This window comes from Thunnus thynnus, chromosome 14 (genome assembly GCF_963924715.1).
Source record: "Thunnus thynnus chromosome 14, fThuThy2.1, whole genome shotgun sequence".
Lineage (NCBI taxonomy): Eukaryota > Metazoa > Chordata > Actinopteri > Scombriformes > Scombridae > Thunnus > Thunnus thynnus.
This window is the reverse complement of record NC_089530.1, coordinates 8,291,304-8,317,287: the sequence shown is the minus strand read 5'-3', so window position 1 is coordinate 8,317,287 and position 25,984 is coordinate 8,291,304. Positions and strand designations below refer to the sequence as shown.

The 25,984-nt window shown below is 38.2% G+C and overlaps 2 protein-coding genes across 6 annotated transcripts in view; one reads left to right on the top strand and one right to left on the bottom strand.

The window, feature by feature from the left end:
• Positions 1 to 7,200, bottom strand: part of plpp4 (phospholipid phosphatase 4) — a 48,732-nt gene extending 41,532 nt beyond the window's left edge. The window contains exon 1 of the mRNA XM_067609617.1: positions 6,751 to 7,200. Coding sequence (XP_067465718.1) covers positions 6,751 to 6,839 — 89 coding nt within the window. The 5' untranslated portion in view covers positions 6,840 to 7,200. The remainder of the gene's footprint in view (positions 1 to 6,750) is intronic.
• A 13,609-nt stretch (positions 7,201 to 20,809) lies between these two features.
• Positions 20,810 to 25,984, top strand: part of cdh23 (cadherin-related 23) — a 186,198-nt gene continuing 181,023 nt past the window's right edge. For 2 of the 5 annotated variants that reach the window (XM_067609606.1, XM_067609607.1), the window contains exons 1-3: positions 20,810 to 20,923; positions 21,934 to 21,996; positions 22,083 to 22,244. The gene's annotated coding sequence lies outside the window, so the exon portion shown is untranslated. The remainder of the gene's footprint in view (positions 20,924 to 21,933; positions 21,997 to 22,082; positions 22,245 to 25,984) is intronic. The other 3 variants (XM_067609602.1, XM_067609598.1, XM_067609599.1) reach the window with 2 other exon arrangements.

Below are 25,984 nucleotides of genomic sequence, written 5' to 3'. Positions count from 1 at the left end.
GGTCCAGTTAGATTCTGGTTTGGTCATTACTCTTCAAAATCCCCGTTAGCGACTTGCTGTCTGTCCATGCCTTGTAACTACAGCAATTTGTCCCCTTACCCTATGGTGTATCACTGGTAGCCTAGCAGCTAATGTCAATCAAACAAACCTCCACAACGCCCAAGACCTTTTTTCTTCATTCTAATAACAATACATTTCAAAAACATGTTGCAAGGAGGGATGAAATGTAATTTCAGTTGGACTTTAAATTGGAAAATGGTTATGATTTCTCCCAAAACTCCTTGTTATGTAAGTGCAGACTGGATGTAGGCTAACAGAAGTGAAGCCACCTAAATATAGAGAAATGATGTAATAAATTCAAGGCAAAATTATGCATAGATGTCTGTCTTGATTAAATATCATGCTGACCTGAATCTGTCTTCAAACAAGCAGAGGCAAGAGAACATCTATTTTATGGTTATTTTCTATGCTTAAAGTCACTATACTCAATATGTGTATATTAATGGATGACATGATTTGTGGGTATTGTTAAAGGAGTTATAGTGACAAACCTACAGAGAAATATCACCCAACGAGTCAGCACATTTTTGGTTAGCTGGCCCACAACTTGACAGTTTTGGTTCTTGTTTATTACTCCACAGCAGTCAGTTGTTGTCTGCGAAAAAGCTCTAAAAACCTCAAGTGTGAGCTACCTGCCGAGTACCAAATGGCTTGTTTCTGCTGCCCCCTGCTGCTGTAGTTGCACCAGAATCTTGTGTTCGTGTCAGAACGCAATGCCAGTAATGACTGTTGGGTATTGTAGGAACAAATTGATAACAGTTGGAAAACGACTATAATTATCTCAGCCAGTATGAGAGGCATTTTAAAAAAAATAGCATCTCCTGTTCTATGATATGCTATCCTATGATTTTGGTCCTTTCAGTAAATTTTCATTATCTAATGGATAAGGGAGATTTCAACAAAAACCTCACTGTATTCCTTTAAGGAGAAATGGTGACGAGGACACACGGAGTGATCTGATGCCCATGGAGGGATAAAGAGATGAGGTTGGATAAATGACAGCAGGGACAGCGAGACATAATGAGCTGATCAAACGATTGTGGAGAATGAAATGCCAGAGTAGCTTAGAGCGGTGACAGTCTGAGCTGTCAGGGAATCCCTGGTCTTCATTTGATAGTCAGCTGCTTCTGCTCTCATTGGAATCACATTTATTTCTGCCACAGCACCTGCAGAGTTTGCTGATCCACGCTGTTCTCCCTTTTGTCTGTGTCCCCTGCCCTATCCGTCTGCTAAACATAAACAACTATATTCTTTTTCATTCTCTGCCTGTTAAGTTGTTTTTCATTTTCATATAAATCTCTGGACCTTGGCCTTTTCTGTTTGTCCGTTTTTGCATCCATCCATATTTTTTTCCACAGACCTCTCAGATACAAAATTCACCACAGTCACAAGGCATACAACACATTTAAAAGCCTCACATCTGGCATTGATTCCCCATCCTGATATTTTCACTGATGCTTTCAACTGTACTTGTCAAATTGTCTTTCTTTTGTTTGGTTTAATTGAGTGTCCCTGCATAGACTGCCACTTTTCAACAGCTACTCATTTAAGAACCAAGTAATTAATCACGTTGATTTTGCATAATCAAGTACAACAATGGGTGTTCTCACGGTGCTATTTCAGACAAAGATCAATAACCGACCGTTCCTCGAGGTCACAATGTTTTTGGTAATTGTTTTCTCTGATCAATTTGTGTCAGCAGCATCCTGTCTATGTTTTCCTTGTCATTCCAGCCTCAGTCACTTGTCAAGCTTGCAATCTCAGTTTTCTGTCATCTCTAAAATAATGAGGGTTACAAATTGGATGACCTGTGATTCAGTGCCTTAGATGTTAGCTGACAAAATTAAGGAACATACAGACAGAATACACAGCAATAATCATACAGGCAGTGAGAGGTAAACAAACGGCAGATTACTCTAGGTAGAGATGTGTCACATTCTTCAGAAGTGATTTCCAGCCACTAGAAAAACAGAAAGACTTCAAAACAAACTCACAAGCAAAAAAGGCATTTAAGTAGACAAGCAATTGTCTATATATTGTACATATGCCAGAAACAAAACACAAGATGAATATAACTCTGGTATTCACTTGCCCTTTTTTGGTCAACCAGCTTCTGAGAAAAATACTTGGTTTTAAATGGTAGATGTTTGAGTTTGAGTGAACTTCTCAACACAGGGAGAGTCATCTGGGCTAAAACACATAGACTGGTGAAACAGAACAAAAGCTGAAAAAGCCTATTTTCAGTGGGATTGGCAGTATCAGCAGCCTTTTCACATTTCAGCAATTAATATTAAACACCATTTAACAAAAATTTAAAGTGATGCTCACATCTGCGGCCTGCGGCAGCACATTCTTTATCAGCAAATCTCTTACATACATCCAGTATCTGTGAGTTTGGGATAGTGAATGAGAATGTGTGTTTAAGGCACCTTAGTGCCTTAAACAATGATTGTGTAAGTTTATTGCATGTCACATTGTGCTAGACAACTATTGATAGAATCTTGGTCACAATCTGCGTCAGATTGCATCATATCGATTTTCAGGCATTTCATCAGCTCACGTCATCTGTCTGCTCCTAGGTGCTCCTATGTTTTGAAAATACACACAAAAGTCACACTTTTTCGTTTCCCCTCCATAGTTTTGTTTTTTGTGTACCATGGACGTATTAAGGAGAATGAGTGTGTTTTCCCCCTAAACTTTATTCAAAAACTGCAGTTATGAAATGTCATGCTCGCAAGTGTATTCCGTGTCATTTTATGTTGAATTCTGATTGGATTGTTTGTAGATGAGGGTTGTAGCAGCAGTCATATTGTGAAAATTTGGTCCTAAATTTCTGACACTGTCAGATTTTTGCCTCAGGCTGTCTTTGGTCGCCAAAGCTCCTAATTGGTTGTCGGTAGATATGTCTCACAGTGTAATGTAGGACCGCCGTTTTGGTTTGATGAACCAAAGATTACCATGTTTTTCTCACAGCTGTCAACTTTCATCTCCAACAGCCCGAAATTGCACAGTATAAAGGGGCCTTTAGTGGCAACACATTGCCACAAAACTGTCTCTAAGTTTTTCATCATTAATCCAATAGCCACAACATAAATAACCGTAACCAATCCTCTACAACGGGATTTTCTCCTCAAAACCGAAGCACAAGAGCCCCCATCCTTAACATGCAAGCTAAACAATCCGCTTATTCTTAAACAGTCTAAAGGCCTGACATTCTCCTCTTCCCCAACATCTCACAAGGCTTTCTGAGACTTGCCAAGGCTCTGGGCTGTATCCCAGGGCTGTTCCTAAAGCCCTCCTCTGAGAGGAGAGGATGACACGCAGTGAGCAGAACACTGTTTTGAGGGATGAATGGTGTTTTAGAGCACACACAATCAACCTCATTTGACAACACCTACTATATATCTAAATCCTTAAAATTCTGAGATCATATCAACATGAGAGGGTGAAAACCCCTGCTCTCACACCAAAATTCTCTACAATAAAAGAGTCAATTCTGCTTCGGCTCAAATTGTTACCCGTGGCGACAACAAATCTACTCTATTTTGTTGTTTACATCAGCGATGGACAATCGCTCAAGCAGCTTTCAGATTGCACTGATAGGAGTTCTCAGAGTGGTTTTGGTGGCTCTTTATTTGCTGCTGTCGTGCCTCAGGTCTTAATCTGCAAAATCTAAAAACAATCTAAATCTCCCTAACTCCATGTCCTCCATTTTTATCTTGCTCCTCTGTCTCCTTCCTTTTGTTTTGATGTCCTTCTTTCTTTCTCTTCTGTTCTCCATTGAGCCAAATGATATTTATTGGCATCTACATGCATTTTCTTGTGTTTGATCATCTACCGTGAGCTGAGGAACAAATGCAGGGAAACTTAAATACTGAGTTTGTTGATTGATTGAGGACATGAGCTCTGCCTCACAACTACTCGAGGAAGAAATGACTTCTTGGTATTTGTCTAAGCTCTTGCTTGTTTTGCTGCAGATTACAAGGAAAGTAATCCTATATTGAGTAGCTAACCGCGCACAAAAATAGCTTTATCTTTTTCTAATTCAGTTTTCAGCTTTTGTTTTTGACACTTTGTTAAATGTCAAATACCCATTTCCATTTAGATTGAACTTTTGCTTCACTCTCTGGAGATGTGTGACTCCTGGTAGGCTCACCAAGCTATGATGACTGCGTGGCATTAGCGGTTTGATAGCACAGGGTTGACCTAACGTCACACACTTGGCCCGTCGCTAAGGTCAGTACACCTCCTGAGGCCTAGAACAGACAGGCAGCTTGGCAAGAAAGGGCAAAAAAATTGAAATATTCCCTTAAAGGCAGGTCATCTTTTACAAAATTTGAATGTGAATAATGTAGGGAATTCTCAATCCTCAGAGAATAAAGTGTGCTAGAGAAGGAAAAAAAAACAGTCGAGTATTGTATGTGTACAACAGAAAATAAGCTCTATGTATTTTGGTGTTACAGTTTATATTATTTTAGAACTTGCGTGTGTGATCTCCGATTAAAGACATTTCTCTGATGCATTCATATCTGCTTAAGAGACCAAACTAAAAGATTAATTGAGTCATTTTCAGCATCCCTCGGTACATGTTCACAATTATGAAGTAATATGCACAGCAAAATTAGAAAAATCAGTTCTATTCAGTCAAATTTAATACTGAAATAGGATTCTAAATGGAGTAGTAAGATATTAAGAAATGAATCAAGAATCACGGCTGGAAAATCTTACTGGTAAACAAACATAAACCTATATGGCTGCCATTTTCTTCCCCAGATAAAATGACAGTAAATTACACCTGCAATGAACAGCAGACACAAAAGGCGACAGCTAAAAACTGTCCTTTACACCTCCAGTGGAGAAAGAAAAACAGACTAGTTGACCCCAATTATCCTGCATTCACCTTAGGCTTCAAAGTGAGACAAGAACAGGGAACTGCTGGCCTTCAGGGTCAGAGGGCAAGTCTCTGATCTGATGGATGAAAAGCTTGTTCAGTACAGCAATTACCGTTACTGTAGTCCCAAAGATATGTATCAGACCAAATGCTCCCTCTGTCACCATATATGACTGAAACTCAGTATTTTTCTGTCAAAAATAATGTCTCTGAATCACTGTTTCTTCTACATAGCATAGTCAGTTGTTATTTGTGTTGTTGTAGTATATGATGTCTGCTATACTTATATTTCAAACTAAATAAAAAACAGAACTACATTATAAATCATCCAGTGTCCATTGCCCTAATATTACATCAGTATATCAGTAGGCCAAGATGCCAAGATGTCACAGCTCAAATATAAAGATGACGTGTCTATTTTTAAGCATGTGTGTTGTTGTGTGGACTGTTGCATCTGACACTGTGTTTGTGTATGGCAAAATTAAATTAATTTGATGTGTTGTGCTCAGTTTAGGGACACTGCTGCACAAAGCAGATCATGTTTACTGATGGGGCTCCATAATAAACACAGTTTATTAGCCTTAGCTTGCTTTCTGTGTACTGAGGAGGGAATATGGGGACTAAAACCCAATTCATTACAGTCATCAAGGACTTTGTGACTGGGACGTCTCTGGCAGATCACAGCAGTTAGTTGTTTCTGATGATGATGATATTGTGTCATATCGTTTTTTATGTGGCCTTGAGCCCTGACACACAGCAACAAATCAGACAAAAATGTGTATCTCACAGACTCACACGCACACATAAACACACCAATGGGCTACATCAGGATGCTTCAGTGTGGAAGCGAAATGACTCCTCTCTGACATGTTTCATTCTTTCCCTTAACAGTGAATGTGCAGCATCAGGCTCTTCTTGGCTGTATAATCCGTTTAGGGTGACAGCACACATAGCTACACCACTTAGCCCAAGGACAGATATTAATGATAATCTACACAAGCTATGCAAGCAGTGCATGCAGCTACACACTCCAAATCAGAGGGGCTGATTTTTGACTTTTCTTTTTTTTTTCCCATGGATGGAATGAAAGCTGCGGCAAGGTCAGTCATTTCAGATAACAGGACCTAGGGCTTTTTTTCAGATATCAAGCAGAAAATCAATAAGTGACACAATCATGATGCAAACAAAGCTTACTACCTTCAGGACAGGCAAATAATTAATAATTCATATTTATGTTAGTTTTGAGGGCTGCGCCTGTGAGGCACAACCTTCTCACAAAGTGTCATGCTGCGAAAAAAAAGTGCTCATCATTGTATCACTGTGTCAGCTGGGCAGTCAGGGCTCCCTTGTATCACTGTCTATTTTGGGGGGAGTGAAGTGGTCAAAGAAAGCGTCTGTCTCTCTATCTAACCATCTCTTGTCATCTCTACTCAGAAAAAAATGGTACTAGGATATATCCCAAGAATCGTGACGCACAGATTCATGAAATAAAGTAAAATGCTGCCGAACATACAACTTGTTTTTGCAACCTGTTAACGCGGCGTCTGTCTACTGTCTTATTCGTTCAGCAGTGATCTGTCCATGGTGCTGAACTGCGGCTCGGCACAAACCTGTCCGTCCAGTACCCCGCCGCGGCAAATGAACCTGAATACGGCAGTTCGGTGTCTAAAGCGTGTAGTGGGCACACGGATAACACTCGGTCATGACACTGGATGAGCCCGCTGTGATCGCCAGGGCAGATAATGTCAGAACAGATTTTTCAAAGAGCAGAAAACTCAGCTAGTCGAGGCTTTACTTACACAAAAACTCCGAAAAGCAGAACTCGGATGCCAATCTCCAGAGCCAGTTCTCGCATGTTTTTCCTGCGTTCTGGGGGCGACACATTCATGGTTCTGAGATAATCCGTCAAGTGAAATGAGCGAAGGCGGACCCGGTCAGTTCTGAAGGATGTTCACTTTTTGTAATCCACCTTAACAAAGCGAGCGCTTCCAGAAGCGGTGCTCCCTAATCACACATGCCGCGCGCTTCCATCGGGACACGGTCACCTGAAACAGCCTTTCCTTTTCTTCGCCCTTCTCCGCCTGTCTCCTTCTGTTTCAATCCCCACGGGCGATTTTCTTTATTGCAACTCTGTTGCTGACAGCTGCTCCTTTATCGGGTGCAAGTCCCCTTCCTCCACTCCATCAATTACTTAAACTGGGTTGGAGTTTGGGGAGCAGAGGGGATATAGGCTACATCGGCAAACATGGAAGAACATTAGAGGTGTGTGATAGTGCTGAGAGGGAAAGTGAGAAGGAGACAGCAAAGTAAAGAGGGAGCCTCTGAGCGCCACCGAGTGTGTATGGAGTCTCTCTCTCTCTCTCTCTCTCTCTCTCTCTCTCTCTCTCTCTCTCTTTCTCTCTCTCTCTCCCCTCCTCTCTCTCTTTCTCTCTCTCTCTCTCTCTCATGCCTTGGCTCCTCTTTGGGGGATCAGATCTGTAGAAGTTACTGGAACACCACACAGGACCTCACAGGATGAATACATTCAGTGCCAATGTCCAGTAACGCAATGCTGTGATCAACTGATTTTCCTCTTGTCTAGTCTGAGGAAGACATTGCTCCTGAACAAACATCTTCTCATAAATAATGAAGCACTCACAGTAAATGTGATATAGACAAAGCAGTGTACCACTCTGGTTGTGCAGTCTGGGTGTGTGTTCATGACCGGTACATTGCCACAACGGTCGAACAGCTGGTAGAACTAATCCATCAACACAGGTATTAGGCTGAACACTCAGCCTGACACATGATATTACATTAGCTCACTGTGCCAAAAGAAGGCTGGTTCAGGGGAGCCCTGCTCTCTGGTGGCTCTTCCCCATACTGTCCAATCATACCCCTGTGAAGAATCTAGCACCTCAGGGCCTGTGCAGCCAGACAGTGATAAAGGAGCACAGGATACATGCATACCTGCAGGCCAGAAAACCTGGCCCGCACTTCATAGTCACGAATGAATATTTGATATCCTCTAAAACTGGCCCTCCTGCATTACCTGCCAGTCCAAGATGTGCATCTGTGTGCATGACAGAGAGGGAGGGACCATAGTGGAAAAAAAGCCCCTGACCCAAAAACGTTTCTGCTGCCTTTCTAGGTCACAGGCTTCACAAGCTGGAAACTGACTCTGTAGATGCAATTTAGAAAAATGTGCATCTTGCTGGATAAGAAGATGCCCTATTAACTACATATGACTAAGATAAATGCATTTATACATGCACATCCACAAAAACACACACACACAGACAGTAAGTCAAGGTTTTGATCTATTTCTTTGTTTGATACAGTAGACTTCTAGGTGATGTGCCCAGAGACTTTGCCAGCTCCCTAATAAGAACAAAACAAAACAAGCAGAGATGTGAAATGGTGGTAGGTTAGGAGGTGAGATCTAACTTCAAAGCTTTCTGGCAGTCATCAGACTTTTCAGCTTTTAGAGAGTGTGGCATGTTTATCACAAGCTATCAACATTATTTTACCTCCCAGCATCATCATTCAGATGATTCACTCTGGTCAGGGACGCTTTCCAGACCTTTCCGAGCTTCCGCACAGGACTATATAAACACTTAATTATAGAGCAGAAAGAGCATTCAAAATATTACTTAGCTCTCTCCAGGTAATACCAGCCTGACTTTTTCTTTGTTGTAGAGAGTAAACATGCAGGATCTATATTAAAAGGCACATCTTTCCTTTTCATCCCTATTCTTTTATTTGATTTTCTCGGAATAAACATTTGAATAATTCTCTTTCCTTGACCCACCTCTGGAGTTCTTCTTCCTTGTAGTGTGCAGCGTGGACTGTGAGTCATGTTTCCTGAGGTTGTACTTACACTGCAAGGTCAGACATATGGTACATTCTAAAAAAGGTTGTATTTCGATAAATTAAAGTTGAATGCATCGTTACAAAGTGCTCTTAATCACCTCCATGAGAATGGGCACGTGTACTATTCAGTGTTGAGGGTATTCTCTGCGACAGAGTGACTCATCAGGCTACAGAAGGATTGGTCCATTGCTCCCTGAGTTCTGGGCTTTATCGGACATCTCTCCCCCTTACACTTTTTTTTATAATCGGAAAACATCTCTCATTTGTGTTTTATATGCAGTTTTATCAGTATGTGGGCAGAATTTTACATGGTGATAAACATAGGGGGGTGTAAAGTTTGATACTGCTGTATAAACCTACTACATGATAACATACTCATTCACTGAACACCGTATCTGTGGCTAAGTAAGATGTGTATCGGAAAAAGTGACGTGTTAGAACATGGGAAATGAAGTTGTGGTATTTTTTAAAACAATCGAGGTTAACCTAAAGGGGAGTGCCACCCATTTTTGATGGTTTATTCTTAGAGTTCTATAATTAGTGCGTCAAAATTTGAATCAGTTCTAGAGTCAGAAGTGCCAACTGTTTTAGTTCAAGTACTCCCCCAAAGGGGAGAGAGGCATATTTCACCGCTCCTTCCTCCATCAGATAAAATGTGGCACCAACAAAGGCATTAGTCATCCAAAAATGAGTGTTGCCATGATCTAATTACCTTCATGTCAGTACACAGCAGTGAACTTTGTGTTTTGTGTAAAAAGATAATGAGAACTGGTTCTGGCATAAACTTGCCATAAAATTACTTCAAAAAGTTGAATGATCCAAGTATTTTTAAGGAGAACAAATGCTACTTTTTAAGAGTCATGGTGTATATTTATGCACAGCACATATTGAATCGCATGTTGAGTCTCTTGACATAATTTGTATATATATCCACATTTTCATAAATTTAACTTCAAATAAATAAGATTAGGCAAATAATGGAACATTTAAAAAATACTTTAATACTACTATTACCATGTGACATAGGCCTTACAGTAAGTAACACAAGCACTAAAAACACTCATAGTAAAATGTACCACTAAATATGGATATGAAGGCCAACTGCTTGGCTTCAGTAAATGTCAATTATCCTCATGTTCTGTGGTTAATTAATGAATAGCTTTACTTCCTAAGACATCTAAAAACTATTCAAATGAAGTGGTCTATGTTTAGTTGAACTGTTCATAACTCATCATCCAACCTGTGATCAAAAGTAGACATTGCTTTATATTAAGGGCTCAGATGCAAAACCAGTTGGGAATCACTGCTCTAAAGGAATAATACTCAGCCACTATAGTTGTTTTGAAGAAGGCTGACTTAGAGCTGCACCAGCTGATTACAGCCAGGCAACTAGAGTATGTTATATACAATTTATTTTGGCATCAGGCTCTGTTTAAATCATTGCCTGTGAGTGGATTTTTTTAAAACTTATTTTTACTTACTTAAGTTTACTTATTGTGAACTGTTGACATTAATGCACCTGATTTATTAATTTGACAGGGGGAAAAAATATAATTTTGTTGGTGGAATAGTCCTTTAAGATTATGGTTAACACAATATAAATAAAGAGTCCAGTAAAATAATGTGAAACATTGGATCAATTATAACTGAAATTGATTATTTTTAAGATGCAGAAATAAGTGTGATTTAAAGCGGATTTTGATAATGCTTTCAAATTCTCATATATTTTGTATTTGTGACATTTGTAAATGAGAATATAAGCAGCAACCTGTTCTGCTAAATCAAAATTTATATTTATTTTATTTTTTTATTTCAGAAATTTAATAGAAGATAAGCCTCTTAAGATCCACAAGCTCAAACCCCACCAGCTACATCTGTTATCTGTACAAAAGATGAATGAATGAATAGATCAAATAACATTATGTTAAAGTATAAAGTCTACTTATGAACAAAATTTAAGGTACATACAATCAAAAACAAGAACAAGTAGATTTAAGGTGGAGATGCAACAAAGTCTTGAAGTCGTGGAAAGAAGTAATCAACCTGAGTGAGTTAGGCAAATTATCTGATGGTGTTTTAAACTTAAACTTTTAAACTCCCAATTTCTTTAAAGATCTAGGCACAAAAAAGGTTTTTGAGTGTGTCTGAGTAAATGTGATGAACTGAATGGAACAAAAGCTGTTTAAAGAATAAAGGATAGTTAAAGTAAATACATTTGAAAACAAAGAGCAACCAATGAAAATATCTCCTAGAGTGAAGTGGTAGATATTATTCTAAACTACATTTAAAGGCTGAAGATGGGATTCAGAGGTGTTCTAGTAAGCTGTTGGACAATTAATTGACTGATATAGTATTCTGACACTAGCGTTTATTTTATTTCTAACAAAATCAATATGAGGCCTAAAATAAAATACAGAATCCATCCAAAGTCTCAAGTATTTAAACTTATCAACCCATCAACCCATGGCAACCCATCAGTAAAATTAACAGCCAACTCATTAAGTGAATTATTAAGATTATAACTAGTACAAATAACAGGCCTAAGACTTCTGCTTGTTTAATTTGAGATTGTTATTTAAAAAACATTTTTGAACAAAAGAAAATTCTGATTGCAGAGAGCTTTAAATTTTAGTTATTTCAGAGTCAGATGTGTATATAACTGTGCCATCTGCATATAACTGAACAGAACAATTAGAAGATTTTAGGAAGATCATTAATAAAAATAGAGGAAAGTAAAGGTCCTAAGACAGATCCTTGTGGTACACCCTTTTCAACAGTTGAATAATCTGATTGATTGTGATGAAAATAAAGACAATGACAATGGTTATGGAGGTGAGAATTAAACCAAAATAATATCTGTTGACAGACACCAATAGCATAAAGTTTATCAAGAAGAAGATAATGGTCACTAAATTGAAAGCCTTGTTTAAATCAATAAAAATTTCTCCTGTGAAACTACTTTTGTCTGAAGATGATAATACATCATTGGAAATTTTTACAAGGGCTGTAGTGGTAGAAAAATTAGAAAGAAACCCAGACTGAAACGTGATCATTAATGTATTGTGATAATTGATTAAAAATGAACTTTTCAAATATTTTAGCTGTCATACAAATGTAGAAATTGGTCTATAATTATTAAGATCTAGTGGGTCTCCTTTATCGAGTGGAGTGACTTTACCACATTTCCAAATAGACTGAAGATTACAAGTAGATAGAGACAGATTAAATAGGTCGGCAAGTGGAAGAATAAGCATTCGAGTGGCTAATTTTATAAACTTAGCCTCTAAGCCATCGGGACCAGGAGCAAAGCCAACATTTAGAGCTGAAATAACTTGCATAATTTCAGTGGGTAAAATACTTAAAGAAAATGAGCCACTTCTAGTTAGGTTGCTAATTTTAATTATTTAAATAAGTTGAAACAAAAGAGTAGGAACTACAAACAGAGGACAAATGATGACTGAAAACATTAGAAATAATAGCGGGATCATGGACAACTTCATCATTTACACAGATCTGCGCAACAGAGCTTTTACTGTGGCTAAGGACACTTTTCATCCTGTTCCAGAACTGTTGAAAATCATGAGAAAGACTATTTCTATAATAGTTGGACTTATTCACATCCATTCTGTTTGACCAAACCTTTGATAGCCTGCAATGAGATGCTGTAATATACAATGAGAAACAGCTTCAGTGGAGCAGACCATGATGAGATTAATATGTCAACAGTCAAAATTCAAACAAAGCTCTCATAAATTGTCGAGCACGCCTTGGCAAAATTTTTCTCTAGGTCCAACACTCAAGTTTATTGATTGGTGGCAGTAAAACAAAAAAGCTGTAGAAGGTCTTGACATACAAGGCCTGATTGGTTCTTGCTCAGTACTCACTCAATCATATTTTCACTTGTCTGTTAGTGAAAAAAGAGAATGTATCACAGTGGTGTTTCCACATAATATTGAAAATCAAGGATGTATTCAGTCTACCCAACAAAAAATTAATATTTATCCAAATGTTAGTTATCATCCAACCTTACAGTATGTGCAACCAATTAGCTGATGGTATAGCAATAAGGATTCAGCAGTGTGTCTTGTTTCTTTTGTGCATCTTCATCATCACTTCTTTTTGTGTAAATTTTAAAAATCATGTCAAAATTTGGGGACCCAAAGATGATGTTAGCATTCTATAAATTTTATCATTACTCTTTAGTGGTGACAAAAGGTGTAATAATGTATCACACTCTATAAACACTACTAGTATTAGATAGCACTGATTCAGTTTGCATCTGTCCTGGTGGAAAAAACATGTCTGTTCAAACATAGCCTTGGCATACAGTCTATGTTGTTTCATATATTAAAGCACTGCATTTAGCATTGGGTGCCTCAAAGAAAGCGACAGGCTTTCACAAGAACTCTACCATCTTTGCTGCACAACATATTAATTTCCTCTATTGGCTGGAGAGGGTGACAACATGCAGAGATGTTGTAGATTTCAGCTTCAATTGTCAGTTCAAATAAATCCCAAAGAAGTATACAGTATATATTATAAATATTTTTTCTCACTGCAGATAGTTTCTGTTGTAAGGAAAAAAGGAAAGTCATTTTAAAAATGTATTAATTGTTGAGGTGTGCTACACCCAACCCCTGGACTACTGCTAGAACTAAATGACAATTTTGTTTGTATATATGAGGCTAATGGATGTTCCCACATTTGCCAAAGCATGATTAGTCAGTACTCCATAATAATTACAATCCATCATATTTCAGAAAATATAATATCTAAGGCCACTGTAAAATGAGACTTTCTCATAGCTTACTTTATTTAGTTTAAATGTATTGATTGGATCTTGATGCAAAGATGTTTTGTGAGTGGTAGAAATGTAGGAATTATGTAAAAAAGCCTGTATCCTATCAGTGTCCCCCTTTTTTGGTATACTCAGGATCTTGCTGTGGGTCTTTAAGCATAATACAGCTTGACTAATCCGATCATCATCACCCTTATCAGTGCTAATGCCATCAGTGAAATTAGTAATAAATGTCAGCAATTAGTTCTGCCTTTGAAATGACACACTGTGATGAAATATTAAACTGCTACAAGAATAGGAATATTCATGCAGCTCTTTTTTTTCTGGTCGGGGCCTACAGTGGTTTTATTTGATTTGTTACTCTGTCACAATGTCATCCATTTGCCTTATTGTAATGCAAGTTCTTGGACTGCTGTAGGGGGGAAGGCTTTACTTTTAGGTGGATAAATCTCTGGTATTAGAGGGAAAGAGAGAAAAATGAATCAGAGCTGAAACTACCACTTTTTGTGTGTGCATGCTCTCACACCAGGTGCAAGATGTGTGTGAAACTTAATACATTGTATGTAATTTCATTGTGTTCCATGCACCTAAAGCAAAAAATCATTGGACTTTTAGAGTGGATCCAAAATTGTTGGCAATTCAAGAGCAAGAGAAAATATAGCCCTGATTCGCCCTGAGATGTACTTTCTTGTTGAGTAAGAAAATGTATTGATTTACCCACCCCTCCTATTTGCTGGTGATTCCAAACCTGTTCTCTACGACTCCACTGCTGTTTCATTCAAGTGTCACGGCACGGTCGCAACCATATATCTCTATATTGTCTAATGTACAGTTAACACCCTCTTTCATCTGAACTCCACACTTTTGGTACACAAGGAGAACAGGGAAATGCATTAACTGCCCTCGCATGTTGCCTGTTATATATGTGACACATGCACCAAAGGACAACATTCTTTCATCATCAGTCTTAAGGATGTACTGTTCAAATAAATGCAAGAGCAATGACATTGTGCTTGCATTAGCTGATTGGCATCAGCTGCTTCATTCATGCTTCAAAATCATTGGCTCATTAACTTGTTGTTTGTTCACCAGCTAAGTAGTAACATCTACTGATATTCATCCAGGTGTGCAGTACCAAATACTTCATGCCAACATATCCGCTGCTGCTTCCAGCTCCCTCTCCCTGCCTACCCTCATCCTTATATGCCACATTTTTAGTATTTTATGATTTAACTAAGATTAATGTACATGTGCATTTTTTTAATTCTTCTCCTCCAAGCAAAATCCTTGTAACTACTTGAATTTTTTGACAGCTTCCTCAAAGACCAAGCCTTTACCACCAAATCTAACTGTATGAATGACTGAATTGGCTAAAAATGGTCAATTGATGTACTGTAAGTGTGTCAGACTTGAATATCCACAGCTGAACATCAGATTGATAATTCCGTTTGTGCTTTAAGACATTCATATGCATAAATGTAAAATTGGCCACCAGTTCTGGAAACTAAACTTGTCTTGGTTCATGTGATTTTATGAACTCTTGTCATCTATTTGTAATTTTTTTTTTCTCTCATATAGCATATTTTTTTACTTTTATCACAAGGGGGGAAAAAAAATCTAAATTCCAATTAATGAGAACACACTGGTATTTCTAAGAGCCAGAAGAGAGAAAGACCAGGAAAAAATGATTTGGAGGATAGATACTGTAGAGAACGACGTAAATTAAAAGCACTGCTTCGAGAAATGAGGGATTACAATTGGTACAACTGGGCCATTGTCTGCTGTTCTCACATTTGGTTAGTCACTGCAAAATGTATTAGGGGAGAGCTGTTGTGGAGAAAAAAAAAGGATATGATACTCTAATTAACTGGACAACATGAGTGCTAAATCCTGTATCAGTTCAGTGTTCAATGCTTCGGTAAAGGTCAGTGATGACACTGTTATTGTCTTCAGTCACTAAAGCCTAATTACTCCTTTAGAATTTAGCTGTATGCAGAAATGTCTGACAACATCTGCACTGGGACTTAAAATACTAGCAATATAGATCTATTTTGTTACATACAGTACAGAATATGCTTCAAGTTAATGTATGAAACAAGTTTGAATTGTATCAAGATCATAAAGTAAATGAATTTCCATAAGGTGTGAGTGGAATAAATAGTGGAATAGTGGATGGAGCTTCACAGTGTTCTAGTGGTCTAGGGTGCATGTCCTCAGTTTTTGTTGCATCACACCCCCTTTCTTTCACCATATTTTCTCTTACTTGCTGTTGTGGAAATATTGAGCGATGGTCAGCACCTCAGAGGAGAAAGTGCACACGAGCCTTTGATGTCTTAATGCTGAGAATGTTTATTGAAGCACTTGATCAAGCGGAGAACTGAAACAGTAAACATCAAGGTCTTCTGCACTCTGATGCTGTCTCTTCCCGTTTTGCCCTCTGAAGGTCTGACTCTTAGTCTTTAACCCCAACAGATCAGCCTACAATATGAAAAATTAGTCTAATTGGTTCACTAGTTTCTAAAACAAGGAACTGCATTTTACCCGTGTTAATTCAGGTCACATTGCATGGAACTTCAGGTCATCGTCAGCACATTCTGGTGTGAATATCTGATTATGCCATGGAATCTACGTCTTTCACATATCTGTGTTGTCTAGGAAGGCCCCCTCCGACCTTGGTAACCATGGCAATGCTGATTTACCCTTTATCAGAGAGGCCTCTGCTTCCCCAAACATCACAGACAGTTACTCAGAGTCTCAAGGAGAGGAGAGAATGTCTCCTTCTACTTAAGAATTATAGTGTGACCTCAAGGACCATGATTAACCCAGTATAACCCAATTTGTAACCACTAAAGATGGAAAAATTCCATAACACTTGCTGCGTTGGACTGAGTAATAACGGCAAATTTGCAACAACAAGATAACATTAATAGTGATAGACAGAGAAATTAATACCTAGGGACAGAGAAAAAACAGACAAAACAAAAAAAGCAAACAAAACCAGTATTGTGTTCGCAGACTTGTCCAATTAAAGTTATTACAGAAGTGCGTTTCTAATTTTAACTCCCTGGTAACAGTGAAACTCCATTATGGATGGGATTTCTGAGCATGTGTAATTAAGTGAAAGAGAAAGAGAAGCAGGACGAGTATCATCAGCCTGTACATCTTCTCCCTGATATCTAGAGGACACATCATTTCTCCTAGATATAATACCCACTAAGTTTCTATTACAGATCTTTGACTTCCTTGGCCCATATATCTTACATATCATAAACAGCTCACTGGCTACTGATTGTGTTCCTTCTTATCTCAAACACTTATCCAACCGCTTTTAAAGAAACTTAGCCTAATCTTAAACTCCTGGACCTCAATAGTTACAGACCAATCTCCAAATTACCATTCCTCTCCAAAGTCTTAGAAAAAGTAGTATCACCTCATTTAATACTGTTAATGAATAACAATGACATTTTTGAGAAATTTCAGTCTGGTTTTAGATATCATCATAGCACATAAACTGACCTTCTGAGGGTTACTAATGATCTCCTGGTTGCATCTGATGCTGGTGACTGCTCAGTTCTGATACTCCTGGACCTTAGTGCTGCATTTGACACAGCTGACCGAAGCATTTTGCTCAGTCGCCAAGAAGTGGGTTGGCATCTCTCACTCTGTCCTTTGTTGGTCCAAATCATATCTCGACCACAGAACATATTCCGTCACAACCTTATATAAATGTGGCTGATGTGTGTCCACTTCTTGCTGCTATGCAGAAGTGAAGCCAAAATACTTCTTTTCCGAGAGCTGCCATCTTGCTTGTGTGGCGTCATTTGGAGCCAGAGTCTGCGCAGTAGAGTCAAGCAGCAGAATGACGGCCCGCAGGAAATGCCCCCTCAGCTGTCCCACCCATCCATGGTCCCACCGCCTGATGGAGGTTTGAGAGCGGCTATTACAGCTGTCAATCATGACGTCACACTCCCTTTTTATATCATCAAATAACCAATTAAAAACATACTTATCAGAAAAATTAGCACTTGGGCAAACATCAGCGTGATAAGAACTATGTAAAAATGACAGAAACCATCATCTGGGAAAAAAATCTTTGAAGTGTACTTTGATTTTTTAGTTTGGCTTATGTCCCATCCGCTAATATGAAGGGGGCAGGATTTATAACCTATACTGCAGCCAGCCACCAGGGGGCGATCGAGATGTTCTGGCTTCACTTTTGCACGCAGTGCTGTCATGACGTCTCAGTTTTTGGTCCATTACTGTTTTCAATATACACGCTTCCACTTTGGGACATTATTTATTTATATAAAATACATTTTCAGTTTTATATAGAAGACACCCAGCTATATGTACCAATAACACCGACTAATACCAGTGGTCTAAGGAATCTTATATCCTGCCTCAATGAGATTAGGTGTTGGATGTCCAACAGTTTCCTCCAATTAAATGAAAGCAAATCGGAGATTGTTTTATTTGGCTCACAAATAAGCTTGGTAGTCTGTTAATATATGTTAAACCTTTTGCTAGAAACCTAGGTGTGCTTTTTGACTCTGACCTTAGCTTTGATGCCCAAGTCAAGAAAACAGTACAGTCCTGCTTTATTCATTTAAGAAATATCAGTCTTTTTTATTGTTCACTGACCAGGAGAAAGTCATCCACATTTTTATTTCATTGCGGTTGGACTACTGTAATTCCATGTACTTTTGCTTGAGCCGAAGTTTTCTTTCCTGTCTGCAGCTGGTCCAGAATGCAGCAGCAATGATTTTAACTAATTCAGAGAAATGTGATCACATCACCCCTGTCTTAACCTCTCTTCACTGGCTACCTGTTCATTTTAGTTTTTAAAATTTTACTAATTACGTTCAAGGTTGAATGGGGTCTTGCTCAAAAATACATCTCTGAATTCCTTACCCCCTATGAACCGAATTATAGTGTGAGGTCCTCTTGCAAGGATCTCTTGGCTGTTCCTAGATCAAGGTTGGTAACTAGAGGTGACAGCCCCTTTGCTGTCAAGGCTCAGCGACTCTGGAACGTATGACCAGAGGTACTTTGGCTCACCACCTCAGTTTCAACCTGCAAGTCCCTTCTTAAAACAAACTTGGACTTTGAGTAGTTTTGTTTGTTTGTTTTTCTTTGTTTTTCTTTTATTCTACATTCTACGTTTTATATTAGCTTTCAGTGTTCCAATGCTTTGCAACTATTGTTTTGAAAGTTATTATTGTTATCATTATTATTATTATTGTTGTTGTTGTTATCAGTAGTAATATTAATATTATTATTATTATTATAATTCTCTTCTCTGAGCAAATTGCGCTCTCTCTCTCTCTTTTCATGCCAAACTGCTCAGAGTAATTTCATTTTAATATAATTCTAAGAGAAACAAGCCAAGGTCTACTTTGCTCCTTGTTATTCATGAGAACTCAACCTGCCATCTGTTATTGCAACAAAGTCTGTCAAAAACTAACCTAGATGTATTAGTCTCTCTGCTGCATGGTGGCAGGCATTTCTGTTTCAAAGACACAGTGGTTGCAAACAGCATCATATTACTGCCCTTTATGAATTCTAGTGTGATTTGTGCCCTATATGCCCATACAAGCCCCAGCAATTACACAGATTATAGAAACTTAAAAATCGGAACTGTTTCACCTGATGCATGACATCAGACAGAATGAGTTCAATTAACCCTGAAAAACAAGAGGACTTTTGATCTTTTCAATATTTATCTCCTATTTTATGCCTTTTGATGTCAGAAATATGGCAAACAAGCAGAGGTGTGCATACTCTGATCCAGATTCATCCAATATCCTTTGACAATAAAACTTTAGAAGATACATTTGTGCATCTCCGCCTTACCATCCAGCAGCAGTATTTCAAAACTTCCTGCCAGAAAGTCAATAATTAGAGTCAGAGGTAAGCCTGTTTGAGATATGTTTCATCATTAAGGCAGCTTTGCTAACACGTGAGGTTGTCATGGCAAAGGAGGCTTTTGGATTTTGCACATTAAAGAGTGCTTTGATTTTATTCGCCTTTGGTTAAATCCTTGTCCAATATCTAAATGCTGCTCACATACTTTAGCATAACTAGAGATGCAAATTGTAGGCTAATACAAGGATGTATAATTGAAGCAACTCAGTGTTGTGTAAAGTATTTCTTAGTCAGATAGTGACAGGCTGACTAAATGAATGAGTGAAATGTGACAGTTACTTTCTAGATCTGTGAAACTTTGCATTAAAATAGCACAAAGAAGTTTAGTGTACATTTGTAAAAACCCAGTCTCCACAGTCTCACACTGTGACACACCTCCATGTGTCATTGTGTGTCTGAGGGGACTGCAAGGGTCATTCTCATGGTTCATTGCTGAAGCTGTCTTTGATATATCAAGCTTTCCAGCTCAGTCCCACTGTGCAATCCCAGTCTGCCCAGTCACTGACTGTGAAACCCAGAGGCAGCTTGTTTCTCTTCCTCCCACTCCACTGGCTCCACTGACAGTTATCCTTGCTTCAACTCCTCTCTACAAAAACATTACTCTGTACACTCTCTAGATTTACAGTACTGTGCAAAAGTTGTGGTCACTAAAAGTAATATGAGGATGTTTTCACTTGTTTTTATTTATAAGTTTATTTCATACAAGGTGCAGTAGACAGAAGAAACCTAAATGAAATCCATATTTGGTGTGACCATGCTTTGCCTTTAAAACAGCACCAAATTGTATATTTACTCTGTGGATATAGTTGTCTCAGTTGCTTCTGTGTCTTCATGTAATCCCAGACTAACTTAATGATGATGTTGAGATCAGATCTCTGTGGGGGCCATACCATCTGTTGCAGGACTCCTTGTTGTTCTTGTTAATGAAGATAGTTCTTTATGACTCTGGCTGTATGTTTGGGGTCATTGTCATGCTGCAGAATACATTTGGGACCGATCAGACATCTCCCTAATGGTATTGAATAATGGATAAGAATCTAAACATTTTAAGTGAGAAAACATTTAAAGACAACTTAGAATCAAATTAGAAATAATGGCAAATTATTTCTCCATCTGCCATTGAGAAACAGTTAGGTACCTCCAATAAGAAATATATCCTGCTATTATTATATTACCTATACAGTATGCTATCTCGTGGTTTTTATTTTAAACAAATAAATGACCATAATCCACATTGAGCTCTCATTTCTGATTAGAGTAAAAGGCACGAGAACATCTGTGGGTATAGAAGCTGTGGGCTCGCGCTGCGTTCTTCTGTTGGCAGTTACAGCCAGAGAACATCGGTGAAGCTACTGAAGACTAGCCAAATCACTGTTCGCTTTCATCTTTTCTTTCAGGTGGGTAAATGTCACCTAAGTACCTTCATATTTTATTAGTAGTATACCCTTAATAGTGAAGTAGTTTATTTAGTTTGTATTGTGCTTTATTACATTGTTTGAGGGTAATTGCATAGTGGACGCGACTGTTACTAATGCTAACGTAGCTCCTCAGTGATTGAAGCTATTGAAGTTATTTTTCTAATTTTGATCATCTAACCTGTGACAAGACATTAGCTAAGGTTGTAAGGACTATGACTGTTGCTAGTTGTTGATTTTGTTTAAATATGCAGAATTGTAATTTTATGGGTTATTGTTGTTCGGACGATTAAGCTAATCTAACTAATACATGCTAATGTTAGTTGTCACTTGTTGCCATAACAACCACACTACGTTGCAAATACAGATAAAATGCATTGTATTTAGCACAGCATGGATGATTTTAGTGGGTAGTAAACCTATAGAAAAGAGTTTAATTTTCAATACATACCATTGAATCTATTGTCATTTTTGGGTTCATTTATTGTTTTCTATAAAAAAAAAATATACCGCCTTGTCATAAGAATTGTAGATCAGAGAATGAGTTTTAATACATTTTAATATATTAGAATTAATTATTCCTGATACTGTATTATATAAGCCTATTTTATGTTTATTGGAATTTGAAATGAAATTATTTAGAGAATGTATAATTATTTTGGGATACGGTGATTTTGATACAATAATATGATTGTTTCCATATATTGTACATTATTCTAAGACAGATCAATTGGCAGTTACACCCAGAGAATATCAGTAAAGCCCCTGAAGACCAGCCAAATCACTATTTGTTTTCATTTATTCTTTCAGAATAAAACCATCCTCCCTTTTCTTAAAATGTGTTCATCCTGAGTGCAGTTTGATTCATGGGTGCAGCACTACCACACGTATATATTTTTTGGCTGACACAATCATGTTGAAATCAATACTCATACTCACACTCATTTAACACATTCTGTGTTTCTTCCCCTTTTCATCATTTGATCCCTCAGGGCCCATTTGGTGTATGATTGAACGATAACTCGAGACTTTTCTCTCTTAACACAGAAATACAGGTACTTTTTTTCATCCTACATATCATCTCTTGTGATCACAAATACTTTAATGGTCCCTCACCAATAACCTTTCATCCCATCCATAGCAGTTGCCTGAACAGGGCACAGCAGCAATGTGCACGAGCAGCTATGTGGAACGGACAGAAGACACGCCTTCAGCAGAAGAGAATGATGGGACACTGGGAGTGATATTGGAACCCCTGTGCTACTTGGCATGGTCCAGTGATGAGTCCTTCCAAAGGTGTTAGGTAACCATCACTAATAGGGGTGCACATTAACCTAGGCCAGCAATTGTCTAGGTATTCATGACTGCCAAGGGAAGCTGCCGTGGCAGTGCCAGTGTAATAGGCTGAGCTTTCTTCACCCTGCTGCCCATTTTGGCACCAGCTTCTTCCAGATGACAGCTGGGAAGTCATTAGCAAACTACCACATTGCTCAAAACACAGAAGAACCTCTCTGACTTGGTGTGTAAAGATGCAACAGCTTGATGTCAGAACGAGTTTCAGGGGACAACTCTTTGCATTTATGCAATATGAAAAATGATGAGCCATTTTTGTATGTCTAGTCTAGTCCAGTCCTGTAATCTTTAAAGAGAAAACTAATCAATTTAAAGGGGGCGCAATATATCATACAAAGGAATTGGCACAGTCCAAATAACATTTGTGAATGGATGTCTGTCTCAAAAAGCTGAAGACGTCAGAATCGGAAAGGATTATTAGTTTATACAGATATGAAAAATGTTGTCATAATATAATCTTCCTTCCAGTCAAAATACCTCATTATAATCCCCCAGATACAGTAGAGTCATGTACACCAGTATTTAGTACAAATCTTCACTATCATGGTTTGTGTGGCTACTGCCAAGTGGCAGTGTTGTTTCTGGCACAATCATTCAGTGTCATAAAAAAGAATTGCAGGCATGGGAACCAGTTCCTTCCTGGACTCTCAAATGAGCACTGTTTATCCAAAATACAAGTGTTGAGATAAACAAGCATAACACATATTACCAAAAACATCATGTTGCCAATATTTACATAAACATTACTTTCAGTTTGAGATAATACTGAAATGTAGACACATTTTACCACAATTGTTCGATTTGAAATGAGTCAGACTCATGACCGCTGTGGCCACTTAAATTTATCTTCTTGCTCTAGGGATCTATAAGGAATACCATTAATTTTGCATGGTCACTCAGAGAAGTATATACATGTAATTTAAGTTGCATAGAAGACCTTTTTCATAGCAGACATTTTGACATGTCATAGCAGCAAAAGCACAGCCCAAGGAAGCCATACCGGTGAACCATCATACCCTATAGGCTACCATGAATTTGGAAAAAATAAATGGGATTAAGTCATCATTAATGTTATTATTTGAACCTGTGCTTTTCCTGTTTTGACATGTCAAAATGTCTGTTGTGAAGGTCTGTTGCAAAAGGCCTTTTCAACAGCAGACATTTTGACATGGCATGCTGATAAACTGATAAAAAAAGAAACTAGTTTTAAAGCAAAACTCATAGGTGTAGCTAATTCATAACATTTATAATGATTGCTTTCTAATCACATTAGCAAGTCATGGCTTACTTTGTATGTTGACTCACTGGCATGGCTGGGATACCTAAATTAATCACAACCACCATTAATGTTATTAATTACTCCTTTGCTTTTTTTGTTATGACAAGTCAAAATGTCAAAATAGGTTTATTGATTGGTGATTTTCAAGGGTTATAGCAGTTATTCGGGACAGTCACACTCTCACAAGAATTTGGCAAACAACTATAATAATATGTAATGGTATGTAATAATATATAATAATATTTATCAAAATGTGTTGGCAGGTTGGCGAAAAAACAAACACCTGAGTATGAAACAAAATAGTAAGCTAAGTAAGTGATACCTAGCTAGGTTACATTTATCACTTCAGCTCAGCTGCTAGCTTTGGGTACTCCAATATTCATACCAGCAGCTTGTACTTTTTAATAGGGTAAGTTGTGTGTTAACAACTGTTTTTTTTGTTGTTGTTGTTGTTTTTGTTGTTGTGTTGATGTTTTTTTAGCTATACAACATTTACGTAACCAGCATTAGTTATATTGAAGTTTTGGTGAAATTATAAAACATTGGCAGGCAACACAGGGGCATTGGTACAATTGTTATGCTAGGTTAGCTAATTTAAAACATTTAACAGATTATGTTGCTTTTATGTGGAGATAGTTTACTACCTATGTCACTGCTAATGAAGAGGAATGAAACTTTTTTAAATACAGTGAAGAATTAGTAAGTCTATGTATCTATGTTACTAACAGGGTATCTGTGGGGTTTTTATTTATATGGATGGACCTTTTTTCACTGCAGACAGTTTGACATGTGATAGCAGGGAAAGCAAAGGTGTAATTAATAATATTAATGATGGCTGCACTTCCAGAGCCCTGCTATTGTGCATGTTTGCTTGCTAGTATTTATAGTGGAACACCACCTTCATTATTGTTCAACCTATACATTTCCTGCCATGACTGGAGATTTTTGTAGGAGAAAATGAATGGTGTTGCACTTAATACTGACTGAAATTGCAACTCTCTTATCAGCAATATAGCCCCGTTTTGACCAAAAGTTCCAGGTACTTTGGAACCAGAGGAATTAATCTCAGCAACTAAATTTGGAACTTAAAAAGTCTCTGTTGTGCAGTCCTGTTTGCATTTCCACTGCATCTGAGGAACCAGGTAGATCATGCAAATTTTAGAGACAAAAATGACGGTGGCAGTTGAAACGCAGCATTCACACATGAGGAAAAAAACAACACAGATTTGTCCTTTTGTTCTGTATATTTACTGCTGCATGAGTTAGATGTAATGAGTGAATGAAAAGGAGAAATGCAGAGAAGGAAAATAAAACTGAAACTAAGAGCGTCTGTTTCAACAGTAAATCATCTGTTGACGTTAAGTCTAGTCAATTTTAATTATAGTGCCAAATCACAACAGAAGTTATCTCAGGACACTTTTCACATAGAGCAGGTCTAGACCGTACTCTTTAATTTACAGAGACTCAACATTTCCCCATGAGCAAGCAGTTGGCGACAGTGGCAAGGAAAAACACCCCTGTAACAGGAAGAAACATCAAGCAGAACTGGGCTCTAGGTGGGTGGCCATCTGCCTTGACCGGTTGGGTTGAGAGAGAAATAAGGAGGGAGAGAGGGGAGAGAGACACACAGAAAAGCACAACAACAACAATGATAATCATAGAAATATAACTAATAATATTAATAGCAGACATGGGTGTCAAGCAGGACCACAGCAGCATGGGGTCCACAGCCACGATTCATGGAAGCCCGCAATCCATAACCAAGCAGTCTGCAGTCTGAAACTGATTGGTTTCATCTGGCTTCATTGATAAATATAACTGGATGTCATTTGCATAACAATGAAAATTTATGGAGTGTTTCCTAATAATATTACCTAAAGGAAGCATATATAAGGTGAATAGTATTGGTCCAAGCACAGAACCTTGTGGAACGCCATGTCTAACTTTTGCGTGCATGGAAGCTTCATTGTTAACATGTACAAACTGAAATCGATCTGAGCAAGCAGTTGGCGACAGTGGCAAGGAAAAACACCCCTGTAACAGGAAGAAACATCAAGCAGAACTGGGCTCTAGGTGGGTGGCCATCTGCCTTGACCGGTTGGGTTGAGAGAGAAATAAGGAGGGAGAGAGGGGAGAGAGACACACAGAAAAGCACAACAACAACAATGATAATCATAGAAATATAACTAATAATATTAATAGCAGACATGGGTGTCAAGCAGGACCACAGCAGCATGGGGTCCACAGCCACGATTCATGGAAGCCCGCAATCCATAACCAAGCAGTCTGCACCCATTGATCCATAGAAACCTGCAAGATGAGAAAGCACAAAAACTCGAGGGGACAAGCCAAGTTAGTAACATGCATTAATGGTACATGAATGCATACAGATGGAGAGGGGGAGGAGAAGA